Raw genomic sequence first — 21,255 nt, 5'->3', positions numbered from 1 at the left:
AGCCAAATTTAAGAGAGTAACTAACCAGAGGATAGATTTAATAAATAACTTTTGTTTGTAGATGTCAAAGAGATGGTCTGAAATTAAATTATCTGTGCACACAGAACAATTGGGTGTTGAATAAATCCACTGCAATAACTGGGAGTATTAGTGTTATGTCATAATTTAGGGAGGATGGTAGATGTGAACCTATCATGTGTCTAAAATGTATCTCACACAAAATAAATCTGAAACAGACAGTCATTAAATAAATTCCTAGAAGTGACATCATGTCACAATATACAAGCCGTTACTAGGCAGCAATTCTACTAAGTTATCCAAAACTCAGCAACATCGGTTCCAAGACGAAAAATTATTTTGAAATAAGCTTTATATGTGAGCATTACAGACACCTCCCATGATACTTTGTAGATAGTAAATTGCAAATGCTGGCATAGCACAGGAAAGAAGCTTGAGATCTGTTAATACAAAAGTTTCCCGTAAAACAAAAGAACACATGCCAAAAACATCATGTCACTGCAGATGTTTTTCTCTGAGCACTGAATATATTAGCATGAATACCTATTACTGGCCTCCTACTGAAAATGCTGTCATACATCCAAAATATGACTTTATCTGTTAGGTGATATAGAGGTCATATAAAAGTGCCATGCTGATTTTACATGCTGTTTTCCTTACTGAATGATACCGTCTTAGTTTTATTCAGCATCTCTACCTTTCCTTTCCAATGTTTCTAATTAAGGTCTGGCCAAAACAGCTGGGTCTACAGCATTATTAATGATGGCTGTTTCATTTTACCTAGGTGTAGGAGTGATGATTTTTAGGCTTGTAAATTCTTTTTTAACTCTACGCAAATGTATTGTATTTTAATTGGTATTATCATCAGTTATGGATAAACAGACAAGAAAGATCATTTTATATAGTTTCCAATTATTCCAGACAACCATCTGATGCAAGTATTTGCATCATTTCAATTTTTTCGCTTGACAGTGAAGCTAAAACAGATCCACAGTTTCTGCAAGACGCAGACCAGCCCGTCTGGCACCAACAGCCACGCCATATTCAAAGTTATTTAAATCACCTTTCTTCCCTATTCTAGTGTTTGTTTTGAACATCAGCAGGTCATCTTGACAATATCTACATTTCTAAATGTACTGAGTTGCTGCCATATGATTTGCTGATTAGATATTTGCAATAACAAGGAACTGAACAAGTGTACCTAATAAAGTGACTAGTGAGTGTATGCCCCTGATTCATCAATGAAATCCGCGTTTAATGCAAGATCGCCAGTAAAAAGCTGTCGGATAAGCGCGGCTCCGTGCGCGAGCTTTTTCCGTTGCTGAATAGCGCGACCGCGTACGATTCCGGATCGCTAATACGAATGCGCGACCGATAATCCGATTCTGCTTGATGAATCGGGGGCAATGTCTCATCATTTGGTAAACCTTTATAAACCAATACAGGTAGCAGCTTCCAAATCAAACAAACTAGAATAAAGAAGAAGGCCTCTGCTGTTTATGAAAAAAAAACACATTTGGATCAAAAAGAATAGTGCATAATACCATAAAAGTTTATCCTACTTATTATCTGTGGTAGGTCCTAAGTACATGACTTTTTGTGGTTTACTCAGAATTAGCAGACATCTTTATTATAAGATCAAAGCTTCTTTAACACATAACCAAAGCCTAACTAATTCCATCAGTCTGTCATCAAACAACCCCAAATCATTTTTATTAAATAAATCTGTTTGTGGACATAATTAATGGGAAATGCTTGTTTTTCTCTTAGGTAATGAATTAAGCTCGGGTTAATTTATGAGAAAAGTCAGTACTAAGTTCACAAGTAGACAAACATCTCCTGGATGGAAAGGGTCAACGTGGGTTAAGTTCATATGTTCATTATGTTTCCACACAATCTACTAGGGGATACTCAAGAAGTAAAGATTCTTTTTAAAATCTACGTATTTTATGTTAGGTGTTGTAAATTCAAGTTTGCAGTGCATGCATACCATGACATGTATAGGTGTAACATGTACAGTTATTTATCACAGTGCTACCGTGGATAATGCCTTCCTTCTTTTCTCTTAGGAACATGGAGTCATCTTTGTTCATGCTGCAATGCTGAGATGACACCGACATGTAAATCTTTGTTCTTGTGCTGTTCCTATTTTTCAAATGTCTAACACAGAAACATCTTGCGGCAGTGTCTGGCCTTGTAGCCTGCTAGAAAGTTACAATATGTATTGCTATGGAAGAAAAGACAGAAGATTTATCTTCTTTCTTGCAGTAGACCAATAGTCAGGACTGGATTTCCCCCAAATCCACCTAGACTGTGGCCCAGGGTGCCATGGCCACTATGGGCAGCATTTGAGTCCCTGCCCATGCCTTCATAATTTCCAGCTGTCTTCTTTGCTCTGCCTAACTGGTCTGGAGTCTTTTGCCTGCCATACAGCTTCTTTCTGATCTGTACTGATTTTTGTACACCTGGGTAAGAGCATGAAGAGATTTGGTAAAAGCTGGAGTTGGCACCATCTCTGAGCAACGTCATGTGACTGGCTCATTTCCTCCCATTTTCACTTGTCCAGCGTCTCGGAATATTAACTCTGCCCACTATTTACTGAGCTCAGGTATTAAAAAGGAACTGCCAGTTGTCAGCTTGAAGATACCTGAATGCTGGAAGTTATTAGACCAGGGCAGGCAGGTAATAGGTGGTATACAGAGTTGGGTGGGAAAATGAGGGCAGCATAAACTACCTGGCCTAGAGGATATAAAATATAAATCTTGACCCACTACTAAGATGATAAAACCTTAGTCTAGACCAGGGCTATCCAACCTTAGTCCTTGAGGGCCACAAAGGGGCCAGGAATTTCATATAAATAATCATTTTGGACTGTAAATCAGTTCTTACTACTTTTTCTACAGTCTGTTACAAAGATACTAAAAAATGTGTGATCGTGGTCATTGAGGACTGGAGTTGGACAGCCCTGGCCAAAACATTTGGAGCCCCAAGCAGTAATTTTAAATGATGCAAAATACAGCTGCCTATCCTTAAGGATTCAGAACCAAGCGTCCTTTATAACCACAGGTTGAGTTTTAAAGGGACACAAGCACAATTTAGTATTTTTCAGAACACTTTTAGCTTTATTGTTTAAAATATTTATCCTAAATACCTATTATATGTACACTGCTACAAAGTATGGTGGCACTTTATAAATACAGTTTATTATTAGCAATAATAATAATAGTTAATATTATGTTAAATAATGATAGCTGCATTCTCCTAGGAGGAACATGCAGTCAAGACAGAGACACACGATATGGTATAGTAGATGGAAAGGGTTTAAAGCTGAATTTCAATACATTTTACTACAGTTGTAGAAGAAATACCTGTTTTTTTTCATTATAGTCTCTGTCAGTTCTGTACAGTAATTTTTTTAGACGGAGAAGGAAGGGCAGATAAATGACCTAATCAGCCCCTGCATTTGTGCTTATCATATGAGAGAACAAAGCAAGTAATCTTGATGACTAACAAGTGTGATGCAGCTCCTTCATTGTAGTTGATGAAGTTACAGTACTCTTTTCTATAACTTTAGGACATGGTGCCATCCTTCTGGTTGTAATGTTATGAAACTCAAAGTAACTGAACAAAATTACAAACCCTTTGGCATATAAATCAGTCCAAATGTTTCATCTGTGTAATAATTTGTCTTCCTAGAGTTTAGACAACAACAATAGACACAAAGGAGCCCAAACAAAAAAGAACAAAAAAACATACTATAGTCTGGAATAACAAAATGTATACATGTAAATATGGGACTATAATGACAGGTTAAACAGTTTTACATCTGCATAATATATGGCTTGTAGTTTTTGTGGACATCTAGCATTTGTTTATCTAGCAGAGACAAGGTGCTCATCATTAATCTTTCTTCAACTCAGCAAGGAATGTCATTCTTGTATATGGAGGCAAAACAGCAAGAAATCCTTGCAAGAAGGACCTTACAATTCTATCATCAACAGAGTAAGATACATGGTCGGGGATAGCTGTCATTCATGACAGTCATGAGGTTTAAATTGTTCATAGCTATGTATAAAAATATTTCCAGATTTATAAGCTGGTAACATGTATATAACTTCCAGCAGATCAGGGGTGGACTACTTTTTCATATACAATTATTTTTGGAACACCTAGGTAGCAATACAATTGAAAATTACTCATTGTGGCAGGGTTGGTTTGCAGAATACTTGGTGGTCTTAAATCATTTCCTTCCGAAATCTGCATTAACACTTCGAGGACAGATGTTAAAACTTTTAGAAAATCACTCACATAAACATTTTTTTTTAGAAACCACAGATGTATATAGCATGGGTCATTGCATAGGTAGTAAATGAAGCTAATGGTTTGTGTCCACAACACATGTCCTTTCTTCTGTGTCCATCTATTTTCCGGCAGTAAATTTCTCCTTACATCTTAAACGCAGCGCATGTTTTAAAAAGTTTTAATGGATTCAGTAAAACTTAGGAGTAAATATGCTTCTATTATTGCATGTATACCATATTGTCAATTAGTGATCAAAATATATGTAAATAATTTTTAAATTCAATTCCATATTTATAAATTGCTGTTTTATCAATCAGCATATTTGCCCTTTTAACACAAGTTCTTTCTGATCAAAGCCATCAGCTGTGCCCTAGCATCAGCGTTCCATGGCAATGTGCATTGTAGAGGAGTGAGAGGAGCCAAACAATGTTTAAGACAATCGTTTTGTGCCATATGCAAAGAGATGGAAGCCCAAACATTGATACTTCTGCTCAAAAGTTGTTTCATTTATGAAACATATAGACAGGAATTATAGATGTAGCCAACACATTTTGGGTGTCTAAACCTGCCTTCTTCAATGTTAAAATTAATAGAATAGGCTGCAGTCACAATCCTTCCCCCTTCCCTTTTGTTCTTTTGGTTTGGTTTTCAGGAAATTTGTACTCGTTTTACTGTATGTGTTTACTTTTTTATGATACATGACACTTGTATTTCATTGTCTTTGTTATGGACTGATGTTCACTATGCACATGGACTGTGTGAGATTGCTACTCCCAGATGTATAGACACTTTTTGCATTCATATACTGCCTCTTGACTTGTTCATAAGTATACCAGAACACAGATCCCTTGTATTTTAAATGCTCCCTTTCTGATATTTATGATCTTTATTCTCCCTGATTTCATTTTGATGTGGCTTCTGTATGTGAGAGTTGCCTATCCAATGTACAACACTAAACATCGCTACTTCTACATAACATCTAGAGAGTTACCCAAGATTTCCAGCCCATCTGTCTCCAAGGACATGTTTGTAGCACCACCCCAGTGTATCCAGAAATTATTATACTAAGCTCAAGGATCATTTCCAATAAAAGAGACACAGCAACTGATAGACAACCATAGAAGGTAGAAGGATCTCCAAGGATGATAAATAAGGGGAGGGGGTCTACCCTTCCTTTATTTTATTAGAAAAACATAACAGCATTTATGAACTGATATAAATTATGTAAAAGCCATTACCCAAAGAAAAAGAAAACTTAAATTCAAATTTCATTCAATTTCAGTGGGAACAGTGTTGTTAGTCACCCTTTTTTGCCAGTGGACAATTTTGTACCAGTATTTGACAGGCCGAATTACAAAGCCCAAACAGGCTGTAGTTTGCCCATGCCTGCATTAGACTGTGAAACCTACCTACCTTTCTCTTTCAAATACTACCCAAAGAAAAGCATGAAGCCATGACACACTGATTGCACGTTAGTCACCAGGTAAATTGGTAAGACTGGTAAACCTAAAGATTGTACAGTCATATTGTGAAACGTATAGCCAGAATACCACTTGTTTGATATTGAAGACTTAGATCTTGCATTCCAATTGTTTGGGTTTGTCCACTAGTATATACTATACTGATCTATTTGGTTCTATATCATTATATTATTCTTATATGGTCACAGACTTTCTAATAAGGGAGTAGCAGTATGCTCAATTAAGACACATAAACATTTTACATTTAGGGATTGTTTATTACATAAACATTATGTACAAATTCTAATGTGGAGATTGGTAACATGGGATAATATTTACACTTAGAAATTTCTTTACAAAATCATCTTTACATTTTTTTCTTCAGTTTTATAAACTTTATGAGAAGGACAAAAAACATTTTCTCTTACATATATAAATAAATATGTGATGACCATGACAAAAGCCATACTCACCACCATCACTAAATATGATTTCTACATTCAAACATATGTAGATTTGCACAAAAGAGGACATAGTACAGACAGATCTGGTTTTATGATTACCAGTTTCATACAAATATATTCAGAAAATGCTAGATAGGTTCAGTTGAACCATGCTTAAAACTGAAGAACTCCAAAGATTTATATTTCGACATGCAAGACACATAAAACACACTATAATTAACATTGGCATGTATAAATTTACAGCTTAAATAAAATGTTTATATTACTACATGCAACGTTGTATTAACATCATGGTCATTTCTATAAAGCAGTTTCATTAGGCTACTTTCCTTGTCCCTATTATTGAAATACACAGGTGTTGCACCACAAAGGCAATAAATACAAAATATAAAACCTTTTTTACAGGAAAACAGCCATTAAAGCATTTAAAAACCTGTTATTTTAGGGTTATATGGATATTTCCCCCTACTACTGCATTCGGTTCCATCTACAGTATTAGTTTATCATACCACATTTATTTGAGTTGAACAGACATAATATGGATGACCTATTCTCAGAATGGGTTGATTTATGGTAAATAAATGATATTAGGCTGCCACATTGATTAAATGTCATTATAAAAGAAGAAGTGACTTCAGTCTTTTGTTAATACATTAAAAAAACAAAAAACAAAGCCGAATACACAAATCTAACAAAATGTGACAGATCTAGAATTTGGCAGTGTGAAATGCAAAGTGGACGTGTCTACAGAATGCAGTGTCCTAGTCTTAGTCAAGTATATCATCATTTGGAACACCTAGTTGTGCACAGTGGAATTTTTTAACTGCATATTATTGGGTATAAAAACTGAAAATGCTCATAGAAGTAAAAAATATTTTTACCTTGACTTTTCTTGTAAAAATCAAGCACCCTTCCAAACCCAACAAGCCTCCTTATTGGTCCTTTAACATAATGAGTAGCTTCAATGTGCAATAGGGAGGCTTGGAAGAATGGAGCGGGTAAGAGAAGTTTACTTTTCATTTATATATTTTTGGATCTATTAATTTTTGTGGTTTCACTTTGTGCTGGACATGGATTTGAAGGTCCCAGGTTTTTGACACATTTATTTTAGATCTAATGTAATAAACATATTTATTACCTTCTGAATAATTAAAGCTAAACTTTAGACTGATATTGGAAACCTAAAATAATCACAGACAAGGTGCTCCTTAGGGCTGTATTTGTAAAACATGGGATCTGACATTCCATCATACATTCCTAGGTGAAAATCAATTACTGCCATTGATACACATGTACCTGGAATATTCCCATCACGGATTGTTTCAGCGAATGTCTGATACCCTGTTTTATAAAAAGAACCATTAAAGAGCTCTTTTTTAATTTCACTGTCCAGTCACAAGATGGGAACAGACAAGACTTGTAAGTGTTACCTATAGGTATCAGAGAAAAATAATGCTTCCTGATTTTCCAGACAGGGCTATTATGGTTGGCCAAGCTGTGTAACAGATAAAAAAAGTACATATCCAAAGTAATAGGCAAGTAAAGTAATATATAAAGTAAAAATAAAAAATAGATGAAAGCAAGGGCATACAAATTGACATTTTGTATTTAGTAATACTTAAAAGCCTCATTATAAGTTTATGAATTCATCATAAAAGCCTTATTTTACATACATATACAAATAAATGAGGGCTCTGTTTTACATTCAACACAATGCAAAGTTGAAAAATAAAAAAATGAAACTAGAAATCTATGGTCTACCAATCAATATACTACCAATGAGTTGATTATCTTATTCTGAAGGCTTTGCATTAACTGTATGAAAAATTTTTTAGGAAAGCATAGTGAAATATTTAAGAAGATAGGTAAAAGTAACAATCGGAAGACGTGGGAAATTCAGAAAAAAATATAGATATATATTATAATATATATTTGAATGTAAAATAATTTTCAATTCTACCAGATTCAGCACTGTATACGACATATAAAATAAGAAAGTAATTTTTAAAAGCATCACATGGTGACCATATTTTGTCTTGCAATGTAATAAACTATTACAAAGAACAAGAATGAATAAACATTTTTATCCATTGGCTTTTAATGTGCAGATATGAACTATACAGCCACCCATCTAGGAGCTGGCAATAAAATGTGGCTACACACCGCTACTACTGTCCACTCTATTTTACCAAGTTCATAAAATTGTTGCTGTGTGTTTTCAAAAACTAAGGGCCTAGGGTTAGGTTAATCTAGGAACACCCACCTTTCTGGAGTGAATGTATGTCATTCACTTTCCAAAAATGTCCTTTATTTATAATGCAGGAAATTATTAGTCAACAAAAAGAGGATTAGGGACTGGCAGTGCAACCAGATACAAATTGCAAATGCCCATTGCATCCACAGATCTGGCCAACCATTTTGCAAAAAATGTTTTATAGGTTACAATAGGCAAACATATGCAATGGCAGCGGTTTATATATGGCATAAAAAGAAAAGTGGCAGAAAACACATAATTACTAAAAAGGGGCAACACATCACAGAACACATTCTTCTGCCAACATCTTAACTTCCTCTTCAATGTTTTAGCGGTATACCTAAATTTTTATGATCTAGGCATCCCATATGTGTTCTGTGCAACTCTGGTGTTCAGAGAATGACCGGTGGGGAGTTTCCTTTCTCCTTGCAGTTTGAAAAAGAACCAAAAGCTGTAGATGTCTTGAAATCAGGGGACGCACAAGATAGGTATGTCATTTTATGGGCAAATGTACCCCCAAGAAAATGAATGGGTCTGATTTCTATCCATGAAACAGCCACACATTCACTGACCTTATAAGCGTCTCCAGCTATTGCATATCTTATTGCTTTCACCATTTATAGTGGCCTCCTTCCTGTTCCTTTTATAATTATTTTTGTTGTTACACCTAGCAGTATTTACAAAATATATTATTCACAAACCAATACCTACAATGAATAATAAGTACACAGAAAAAAATAAAGTGCTATACAAAGCACTTTTTTTTACACTCTATGTAAATTACAAAATAAAGCAACACAAGTAGCTGAAATCTATCCTTCAATATATGCTACACGTTGCATACTGGGATTTGAGAAGAAGCCACACTGAAGGTCCAGAACACAAAAACGCAGAAATGGCTGCCTGTTTTAAATTAGATATGTCTTCGGGAAAACGATGCATTGTCCTTCTAGGTGGGTTTTTATGTCATGCAATGTTCATTTCATAGAAGTCTAAAAGAAATTGTTCAAATTTTATCTGTTGAGGACTTGAAGTGATGAGGATGATGCTGTTTCATGCGTGGCCCTGCAGGGAAAATCAGATCATTAAATCTAGGCTCTTGTATACATCTACTGGTATGGTATTATCAAAGATTACATTTTGATATTTAATGGTTAAGGTAGTAACATAAATAACATCACAAAGCAAAAAATTAAAAAAAATGAAATACCCAAATTAATATGCCTATGTAATAAAGGTAATTTGATACCATTAATTTGCAACAGTTTGACTGAGGTGCAGGTGTGGTTACTACTTCCTCAGGCCTAGGAACTGTGACCACAGCCAAGACATGTAATGTCTCAGCCACGGCCACCCATAAGGGAAGAAAGAGGGGGCAGAACTAAGCGTTTGAGTACTGCCTGTTGTCAAATGTTTAAAAACTGATTTATTAAGAACCAGCACAGCAGTTGGGCTTGCCAATGTGCCCTTTCCACCACTTCTCTGTGTATAGGCTTTAATGGGATGGCTATATTAATGTGACCATAACAAATTACACAGTTCATCTTTAGGAAAATTATAATTTAGTAGTTAAAAGTAATAATGCATAGAGTTTCACTGTAATGTGTAACTGTATTTAACTGTGTGAATTGCTTCAAATGAAAGAAATGATTGAATGGATTGATACCTGTTTCCTATCTTGGGTGACATCAGTTGTCTGTAAAATAATGAATTAACATTACATTTCAAACCTCAGATAAGAAAGGTATCCTGTGCAAGAAGTTCTAGGAGTGAATAATGCCTAAGTGAATTGTTGTCCATGATTGATCATTCTATAGTCAGTATGGGGAGTGAAAGCTGAGTGAAAGGGGCATAAACAGAGCATGGGTGAGACAATATACAAAATCAATCAAAAAGAAAGAATGGTGGGAAGACCATTCCTGTACATGCAGAACTATGGTTTTGCAATATTTGTATTATTGTTACCATATTTGAAAATGGCACAAAATGAAATGGAATTGGTAACATAAAGGATCTTAACAAAATGTCAAAATAAGCCGGTAAAGGTCATAATAAAAATAATAAACTAATTAGGCATCTAGGCTGTGGTAAGGCACTAATTCACTACAATAAATGTGATAGAGTTGGTGGAAAAAGAGCTGAAGATATTTCTTGGAATATTGGTTTATTTTAAGCTAAACAGAACAACTTAACAGATTTGGCTCCCAGTCTTGTCCCTTCCTCTCTTAGGTTCTGCTTTACAGGGAATTACAACAGGTTGAAACCAAGTCAAATTCAGGTACTTGCACCAATAAAATAAATAGATTTAGTAATCTAATGGTGAGTACTAGGTTGCAGTAATTGCGTATTTTTATATATACTTCAATTCTAAAGGCAGTGTTGTTGTTGTTCTTCTTCTTCTTCCTATTATTATTATTATTATTATTATTATTAATATTAAGCTTTATAAACATGCAGTTAGGTTAGTTGGCTTCCCCACAAAAATTGTCCCTAGACTGTGATAAAGACATATGACTATGGTAGGGGCATTAGAATGTGAGCCCCTTTAAGGGACAGTTAGTGACATGACTATGGACTTTGTACAGCGCTTCGTAATATGTTGGTGCTATATAAATACTTTATTATAATAAAAATAATAAAAATATGTAATACAGTGAATATGGGTTGCCAATGACAGACAAAAAAAAAAACAAAAACACAGGAGGAGGAGAGGGCCCTGTCCAAAGGTGTTTACAATCTAAGAAGTGGGATGAATCTGTAAAGCTACTTTTTACCCATATAATTGAGCTCAGTAGAAAACTAACCACAAACAAACAAACACTGCAATAGAAGAAAAGATTAAAGGTGATTCTTAGTATCAATCATTCCTGCTTGGTTGCACAGTACTCTCTTTACCCAGAAAAGAATGTAAACCAAAGGGAAGAATGTAGCAACAAACACAGTTTTAGACCTAATTACCAATTATAGCACAGTTTTATGCAGCTGTGCAAGATAATGGTACATCCAATTAAAAAACACTTTGTTTACTTTGACTATCTAGTGTTTTTACATTCCAAAATGTTTTAAATGTTTTGTGTTTTTTTTTCTAAAAATGCAAACAAAAACAACAATCAGACTTTTTGGGGGATGTCACACAGGACACATTGAATAGCATATATACAAAAGTATTTAAATGTTTGGTAAATAAACTAAATAAAAAAGCTCTGCAATGCTAACACGTTGAATCCAAGCATAATAAAATACAAATACCAAGGCTGCCAGCACGAAAGAACAGAATGAGGACCATGTTTTGTATACATTTTTTTTTACAGGAATAAAGATTTGTGATTATTTAGGGTTTTTTATCAATAAGGGAGACACAGCATGGCACCTACTTAGTAGCCCCTGCCCAAATAAAAAGAGGAAATTGTCTGTATCACACTATACTGGCACTCTGAGCAGGTACTTCTACCACTCCCTACAGCCCCCATTCAATCCCTATGGGGCTACCACAGGCTGCCCAAGCGGCAATGTTTCCTGGTGTGAAGAAAATGGTAAATGCTGGTGGTAAGTGCAAAACATAGCTTGGGTAGAACCCTAAATGAAAAATGTTGTAACAAAAGTAAAACAAATCTAACATGTTGATTACAATATGAATTTTTCTGAAAATTATTTATTAAAATGTTTCAAGTTTTCTCTCAAAATAATAAAATTATGAAGCAATGACACATTTTACTTAAACCTATGTGTATAATACTGGCAAATAGAATGAGAATAGTAGTTGATTTCCACTTTCACACATCTATAAAAATATAAACCATAGTGCAATAATCCTATTGTCTTTGATCAGAATTAAACTCAGAGCCGCATTAAAAGACCATGGTATAAAAAAGACCATGTATTTATGAAAACTGGAATACTGCTTTTAGAATTTTTACATTAAATATTTTAAACCAAAAAAAAAAAAAATTAAGTACTTACTATGAGGTAACGATGGAAGGACATCTGGTGTTCGGAAGGTTTTTATTGTTGCTGGACCCTCTCCCCCTGTTGTTAATACCTGGACTTCCAATCGATAAAGCATTGAAGGTCTAAGATTGTGAACAGTCAAAAGATAATGGTCCTGTGTGCAAAAGACAGTTTATTTTATATAAACAGTGCTTAAATATTCAGTTTTTTATTCACATGCATAAAATGTTACATTCAACTAGTCTACATAAAAAAATGCATTAAAAAGTTAAAGAAAACATATATCTGTATAGTAAAAAATATTACAAGTATCTTACCGCTGGCAATATTTGAGACTGGGAAATGATGCTATTCGGTAAGCTGTTTTGTCGGCTCTCTGTAGTAACTTCTGCCCATGTGACCTGGAATCCTGTCATAGGCTGGTGAAGATTTACTTTGGAAAGTTTCCATGAAAAATGTCCAGTTATGTTTCCTTCTTCTACATTGAATGAAGCTGACAGATTCTCAGGTTTAGCCAACACTTTAGAGACAACTTGTCCTGTGGAGGAGAAAAGTCCAAGTGCAGTCTTTGAATTTAAGTGTTCAGCAAGAATTTTCTCTTTATATTGTCAACAAAATTTTGTGTTGTAATATTCAAGAAGGGAGAAAAATGATCCTGTAATTTCAGTTGTGGAACGCAAGGACTTTTGCAGTTACTGTTAAAGCAGTTATACCATTAGAGGGAATATGTGCTGACATCTGGCTTTTAGTAATTACTTTGTCATAAACAGAGAGCAAAATTGTTCTGATTATTAACAGCATAAATATTGTCTTACAGGCTTTGCTATAACAATATTACTATTATCTTTCTTTGTGGATAATAATAGACAATACAATACCCCAATCCAAGTGAACAGCATTCTGCCACAGCAGGACTACTGGTACATATATAAAAAAACAAAGATTGTGTGATCTTTGCCAAAGACATTTTGGTAAAATTGCAACTTGAGGTTAAACTATACTGGGCCAGTTTTGGTGCCAAAATCAGCTCATTAATGGCCTTATTATTTTACATTTTCAACTTAAATGGATCTGTGTACAGGTATAGGTTTGCATGCTATTGACATTATCATAATGGGTATATAAGACAATCACTAATACATTCTAAATAAACTATCACAGATCATATTAAATCTATTTTTCTACACCTGCATTTCTAAATATAGTTAACTTTAACATGTTTACATGTTGTGTAAATAATTTGTGCAGAAAAAATGAAAATGAAGTGACCATTCTCAATCATTTCTGTGCATGGTTTGCCAATTTCTATTACTAAAACAATAAATGTAAAAAACATAACAACATATTAACTAGTTTTGCTAATAACATTTTATTTTGTATTCAAGGGCAGATCTGCTGACCTAGTTTGTATGCAGTCTAAATACATTCAGTATGCTAATTTGAAAAACCATGGAGGTACCTAATAAATAATGCATATACAGACTGAGTTTATTTCAACTATGCATGAATATATAAACATCTACAGATGAAGATTTATAGCCTACACAGAGTTTAAACTGGGAGCAATATACTACTACAGAATGTTGTTTATTAGGAAACCCTAATTTAGATACATGTAAAAGTTCAAATTAGTATACACCTCAACACATGAACTGATGTGCATTATTTGTCTATTTGAGCGGCTTATAGGTAAATGTTTCAACTTTTTTTTCACCATCTTGGAACTAATGATGCGCAAAATGATTTACTTTGCCTCATGCATACATAGTGCTTTTCCAAAAAAAAATTTGTAAATCAATATACCCCTTTAAACGTTGCTCAGTAAGTTATCCTATGAGTATTAAGAACATTATTAGTTAAGTTGTAGGAGTGGATTATGCTTTTATATATGTTCAGAAGTGTAGGGTTTAAAGGTCCCTTTCTTTATGGCTTGCTAAGGGCTGCAGTAGGAAAACATACACTGGGTAATATGTGTGGATCACTCTTAAAGAGTTTTTCACTCAACTATGCTCACAAGCATTCAACTGTATGGGAGCAGTAGGCAGTCCCTTTGTGTAAGCAATTGCAATGTCATTTCAATGGGGTTGTAGCACGGTTCCTGGAAGTGGCATGTTGATCCTGGCCAGGTAGATGCTGTTCCTCCTCTAAAGGAAGAACAGCACCAGTTAAGGAAGGTAGGATACCATCACATTTGCTCCATTTATATCACAGCAAATGTATTTTACCTGCACATCCAGTAGACACATTTTTTAACATTTTAAATCAAAATGAAATGATTTTCGAAAACAAAATAATTGTACATTCTGCAGACTTTACTACAGAGAGTATTTTACAAAAAGTTCAATGAAAAATGTACCTAATTTTCTAATAACGGGATACCAGGCGATATACAGCATGGCGTCTTTGACTAATAAAGTGCCTCAAAGAGAGTATACCAGCAAGGTGAGGCATATTTCTATATTTCTACTTTCTTGCTTGTAGCAGCACTTTTTTAGGAATCCCGTTGTTTCTTTAGCTGCAAACACACTTGCAATTATAGTCGTTGGAAAGGATCTTTCATGATCCTTTCCAACAACTATTATTGCACGATGCATGAACGAGTGCTGTACATACAGCAGCGTTCTGCTCTATGCAATGGGTGCATTACGATCATTCGACGTTCATCGCCCGTGGACCTGCCAGGACGGTCGTTCAGACAATGAACAACGCACGCTGTACACACGTCAGATTCTCATCTGATATCAGCCCTGAACCGATTATCAGGCAAGAACTATTGCAAGTGTGTACGTAGCTTAATACACACCACTGTGACAATAGCAACCTTATCACAGAGAATTGAGTGCTCACAAAATCTTTTAGATAAACAATCTAGGCCATTATTTTAAAACTGGGTCATTTAAAAATGTAATTCAAGAAAATACAAAAGCTAAAAAATCCATATAAATAATAAAAAGTAAAGGACTGTTTATTTTCAACAGGGTCTGGAAATTATTAAAATTTGCATTTTTAAGAATACTATGTAGCATAAATGTTTTGAAGGCTTTTCATTTTTTTAATAGGTTAACTCTTCCTGAAATTGACTGTTGACTAAGTGCAGATACTCCAACAATGAAAGCTTGTACCAATGCCTGGCAAGACTTCACAAACATTTCACTGAATTACAGTAAACTTCAATGCTAAATCTTTGTAAAAGCAATAGAGTATGAAAGACTGCTAAATGAACTTCAACACTTCACTCTACACAAAGAAAGCTTCTATTTGTTCTAAGTCTTTAAGTTATAAAACATCAATTGGAAATGTTTTGCAATGTAAGTAACTTGGTTGACCCAAAAAGCTCTACCTTGAAGAGTTTACATTCCATTATGATACATGGGAATCGTTTCCAAGAACATCAAAGTTACATGAGTTTATTTTGTAATACAAAAATCAACTGTAGTAACGGCCAGGTGTTTTTGTTTCTCCATAGACATTAAAAATGAAATTATTAATAGACAAAATGAATATGCTTAAAATATTCTCTGTTAATTTATGCTTTTATGCTTACAATCTTAATATATTATTTCAGAATATTGTTTGAATAGAACAAAAATCTATTCCAAATAGTTCCTTTACTGCTAAAATATACATAGCCAGAAATATAGAAAAAAAGCTTTATAAAATACTATCAGTAGTAAAATCTGGAAGTGTCCTGAGAAAACTCAGACATGCTGCACTAAATGGGCGCCTGTGATCATTTAGATTTATGAAGTACAAGCTGAACCCTGGTTAATCACACACCTGAGATATAACATTGAGAGAGCACAAAAACAACTTTTGAACACCAATCACATACTGTTCATTGATCTTACTCCTAATTAAACATAATGACTTGTAAGCCAAAGACAGCAGCTTGCCAACACGCAGAATGTAAACTATAGAAGTTGGCTTCTTTCAGAGTACATGGCCAAGATCATTCTTACCTCCATCGGTTGGACAGTTGATGTGTTTGTGGTTTTTGCCTTTCAGCGCTGAACAGGGAGGAGTTGTGAAGAAAATACTTTCAGCCTTTAGATGGCCTTTAGATCTGGCTGGTTGTACTGTAACTTTGTATTTGCAGGAAAACATTAGAGCTGGTAGTATTATGTGGTGGTCCTGGATAAAAATAATAAAAAGGTGACAGATGAAGTGATGGTGACCATTATTATTAGCATCATATGAACTTTAACAAACTTAGAGACACTGTGAGACACTGTCACCAATGTAAAAAAATACAGATAAAACAGAAAGATCAAGCAATAAAACATTTATCTTTAGTTTTTTCCATAAGTAGTATTTATGAACTTGAGCGCTGATGAGCAAGCATTTGACTTCATCCAAAAAAATCAGTTCTCCAGGTCAGCCTCAGGTCAGGTTAAAGAATCAATTCCATAAAAAGCTACCCTTCTTCCCTTAAAAATGGTCCTATTTACTGTCTGCGCTGCCAAAACTCATCTTAATCTCCACACAAAATATTTATTGTAGCTGCAAGAGGAGTGAGGGGCAATATTAGAGTCTTACATGAGTGATGGTTCTGAGTCAACCGGGACAGCTGATATCACATCCAAGATGCCAAAATCCACCAGATTTTAACAGCATATATCATGCATAAAATATGTTACACACATATATATTCTTAAAATGATTTGAAATAAATGGTCTGTAAAAATAAGTCCCTTTAAATAATAAAATGTAGCTGAGCACAACACTATTTTATAAATAATGCAAACTAGGAGAAATTACTGTCCAGTTAAGAATACCAATAATTTGGAATCAATAACAGTTTTGGATTAGGATGATGTTCTAAATATTAGCTAGTGTGCTGTTACGCTTTATCGTTTTTTAAAATAAAGTCTGTCCTTATGCCTGAACAATACCAGCTGGGCACACCAGATGCTAACAGTGACAGGTGTGCCATCTGCCTGTCCTTTATATCTTCAACAGAAGATGGTGTGACCTGGCAAGGTCTTTTTCCAATCTCGGTAATGAACTTGAATGGCAGCAGTGAACTTTGCTTTCTTCTAAAACAAAAAGTTTCGTAATTTTTTTCAATATCTTAAAAAATATTTTCTATTTCACTACTACCTCTGCATAACCTAAAATTGATTGCTTTTGGAGGCTACATAGCTTTCTTCTAAAAGTATTATTTGTCTGTTGCTAAATGCCTTTTTTGCAAAGGTGTTTTTTAACTACATGGCTGTAGCAGATGCATGAAAAGGCACCCCAGCACATCTTGCCAACAGACCAGGATTGCAGTATACTACAATGTATAGTAAAGCAGTACACTGCCTTGTATTGTGAAATGGTCCATGCTTCATTTTTTAAGTCAGTGTGCTGCCAACACCTGGAACACATATAAAATGCAGGGAACCCAGGCTTTGTAAATCTTTCCTATAGTGGTAATGCCTTGCAAGTAAATGTTGGACATCTCTTGGCTAAATGAAAACAACCTGCCATTGTTCATATAAACTACACATCAAATATTCTGTCAAGTGGTTGCTGACATGTATCCTGTTGTCTTCTGTTTTTTTTGCCATTGGAAATCAGTCTACTGGACCGGTTGCAGAAATGGGTGTCAATGCAACTTTTTTGATTTTTAAAGTTTTAAATAGACATTTTCTAGAGTTACTAATATCCTCTTTATTTCAAAATCACAAAACAAAGTTTTCGGCTTTTTTAAGCAAGTCATCTATTTCACGTTTATGACTTACAATGGGAAAAAGTTGGACTTGGAGAATGTATTTATAGATCTAACAGCTGAAGCAAACAGCAGTCATGTCTAAAGCAACAAATCCCATCACCAACCTGTACTAAAAAATGATAACTGAAATGGTTGCTGTAGGTAATATCTCCATTTTCATTTGCTTTAGTTGTTTCAAATGAGTTCAACTGTACAAGGAACAGTATGGTATGAATCACACAAATGCTTATTCCCTTATTATATATATTGCAGATTGGTCCCTGTATCACCTTTATCATGGGAACAAAAGACTATTATCTCAGTATTTCTTTGAACAACAAAAGAAATTTACCCAAAAATGTACAGTAAAGCTTCTTTAGGAGTTTAACGAGTTCTGCCTTGGCCAAAAACATAGATCTCAAATGCTCTACACAGAGTACGCTACTGGGATTTTTTCAATGGTTTTATTATCTATTCCGATGGGTTTTATTTTTCTACTCCGATAGTAGCAATGTACTTGTACAGCAACCAATTCTATCTAGGATTTGTGAGGTTTTGAAATTGGATGGCTATAGGCTGCCACACAATTATGAGGTCTGCTTTTTACTATTATATAAATCACTAGTACATGAATAAAAATACTTCCAAGTTACTGTGGTTAAATTTGAGGCAACATGGGATATCCTGGACCATTACTATGCCCGGCTGCTGATATGATGGAGATGTGTGATGGAGACTACATGATGCCACACGTTATACAACAAGTATAATATTTAAAAAAATGTAATTGTTTATGTAAAGAATTGTAATTTATTTAGACATGCAATAAAAAAAACTGTACGGCTCAAAACACCTGTTGACCAGCATTCTCACCAAGACCAGCCACATGGGCAAATGAATAGGCCTGATTTATCAAAGCTCTCCAAGGCTGGAGAAGATATACTATAATGGTAAAACATCGGTGACCCAACAAAACTGGAATAAATTTAGTATAGGATAGAAAACATTTGCCAAATAATAGCATTTATTTTAATAAATCAGTTCCAGTTGGATCACCCAGGTTCACCCAGGATAGTCTATCTTCTCCAGTCTTGGAGACCTTTAGTAAATCAGGCCCTATATACATTACTCTCTTTAATTCATAGAAAAACATAAGCCATAATAACACTTCATTAGTTTCAACAGATGGGAATCATTCCTAGAAGGAACATCCTGCTCTAACAAGAGCAGAATGAAAAGTTTGCATTACATATCTTCTCATTTATACTTATCCTAAAACATGTTCAACCTAATAAATTTAGTACAACATTTATTGTATTTTGCATATAATTCAAAGTACACTGTCTGCTATATCCTTGCTAGATGATTAAGAACCTGTTATTAAGTAGTTTCAGTATGGTGCTTACAACACAATTCCGGCACATTGACTGAACTTGTATTGTTTGTGCAGTCTAAGTATTTACTTTGCATCAATATATCATACTATAGAACTGTTTACACTGTGGGTGGCTATTAAAACGATCTCCAAAGGCTGGCAGCTCAAGCTGTGTGTTGTGAATCACCTGGACTGCACTGCATCAAAGTAACTTCTAACAGAAAGCAAAATTCCCATGACATGATGAGAGCTGGTCTGTAGTACATTGTGAATGTAAATGTTCATCCAAGCAAAACAACTAGGGTATTATAACCAGCATAGGAGGCCAGCTGAGGATACACTAACATTGCCTCTACAATGCTATGTAAATAAGGGAGTGTTATTCATCATCATTTTCATATTCAGTAAGTTGTAACATATTGGAAATTATTTACTTATAATGTTTAGGCTAGGTGAAGGAAGTATCCCTCTGCAAGAGTTAATAGTTTTAGCTTAATTATTGTGATGAAGCTCTCATACCTCCAGCCATTTAACCATGTGAAACAAAAAAAAAAATATTTTTTATTGGGTTTTCTTTGCATAGTGAATTTTGAACACAACAACTAAGTTAAGTGACTTATCGCTAATGAGTGATAATTCATTTTAATAAGTGAAGAACCTTTTATCATTTAATAAATTATTTCTAATGTTTCTGGAAATTCTAATATTGTAAGGCCGAATAGTTAAACAATCTTTTCTTTAGTGGTGTTTTATACAACCTGTTTTTTTTTTGTCCAAGGTTAGAAAGTTATCTTGAAAGGTATGCTGAGAAGGGGTTAAAGGAATCAAAAAGCCCTTCAACTGAACTAGTTTGCAGCACAGTACAGCTAAAGGTGTTCATATGTCTCTGCCTAACCCAACAATGAGAGCACAAGTCAAAATTTTGAGATAGACATGAATAGTCCCCTAATACCCTGAATTGAGGTCATAATGAACAGCATTGTCATCGGACAGCAAACAGCTTTCTGTAGTCACAGTGGGTGTCTCATTTTGGGTGAAACAGAAAGCAAAGAAGGTGCTAGTAGCACAACACCACTTTGAAAATTATAATTATGGTAAGATAAAGACTGCTTCCAGCTTTCACTTGACCTAGAAGTATATAGAGTTCAGGTCCATTTCCCTTTTTCAGAAATGAAGAGGTAGCGTGTCCTACAAGCATGATGTCAAGCACTTGACAGAGCAGCAGCTTGCAGATCTCTTTGAGAGTTACCAAAGAAAAATTCTTCAACAGGGAGCAAATTCAAAACACCTTAAAAGTTTAATCATTCAAGATTGCATATTTATATTTTTTGAGTTGTTCACATTAAAGTTTTGGTTTGGTATCTATATTGGACACCACCAGTTACTTACTTGAGTTATTGCTTTCTCAGGCCCTTTGGTTTCATTATGTGTACATGATTCAGGATTCCATTGTACGTTGTAAAGTCCCATAAGAGGATCTAAATAAAAAAAGAATTAAAATAAAAATAACAGATATGTTTTATAATAATAATAATTTGATTATTATGTTTTTACAGTAATAACTTTAAAGCACAGGAAGAGAAAAAAAAAAAAGAAATCTTCCAAGCAAGGACAAAGTAATGTACATTTGACAAAAGATTTGATGCTAACCCACTGTTAAAAACTGAGAGTTTCAGATAAGGATGAGGAAGAGGAATTAAAAACACATACTTGAACCTGATTGGGTGCGCTGGTATTGC

General features: G+C 34.5%; 1 protein-coding gene across 1 annotated transcript in view; it reads right to left on the bottom strand.

The window, feature by feature from the left end:
- Positions 1–8,558: 8,558 nt before the first annotated feature.
- ANOS1 (anosmin 1) overlaps positions 8,559–21,255 on the bottom strand; it is a 106,759-nt gene continuing 94,062 nt past the window's right edge. The window contains exons 10-14 of the mRNA XM_072427389.1: positions 20,906–20,994; positions 16,406–16,577; positions 12,764–12,984; positions 12,459–12,600; positions 8,559–9,563 (exon numbers count right to left, since the gene is read on the bottom strand). Coding sequence (XP_072283490.1) covers positions 9,505–9,563; positions 12,459–12,600; positions 12,764–12,984; positions 16,406–16,577; positions 20,906–20,994 — 683 coding nt within the window. The 3' untranslated portion in view covers positions 8,559–9,504. The remainder of the gene's footprint in view (positions 9,564–12,458; positions 12,601–12,763; positions 12,985–16,405; positions 16,578–20,905; positions 20,995–21,255) is intronic.

The sequence above is a fragment of the Pyxicephalus adspersus genome, chromosome 1 (genome assembly GCF_032062135.1).
Source record: "Pyxicephalus adspersus chromosome 1, UCB_Pads_2.0, whole genome shotgun sequence".
Classification (NCBI taxonomy): domain Eukaryota; kingdom Metazoa; phylum Chordata; class Amphibia; order Anura; family Pyxicephalidae; genus Pyxicephalus; species Pyxicephalus adspersus.
This window is presented reverse-complemented; position numbering and strand designations above follow the sequence as displayed.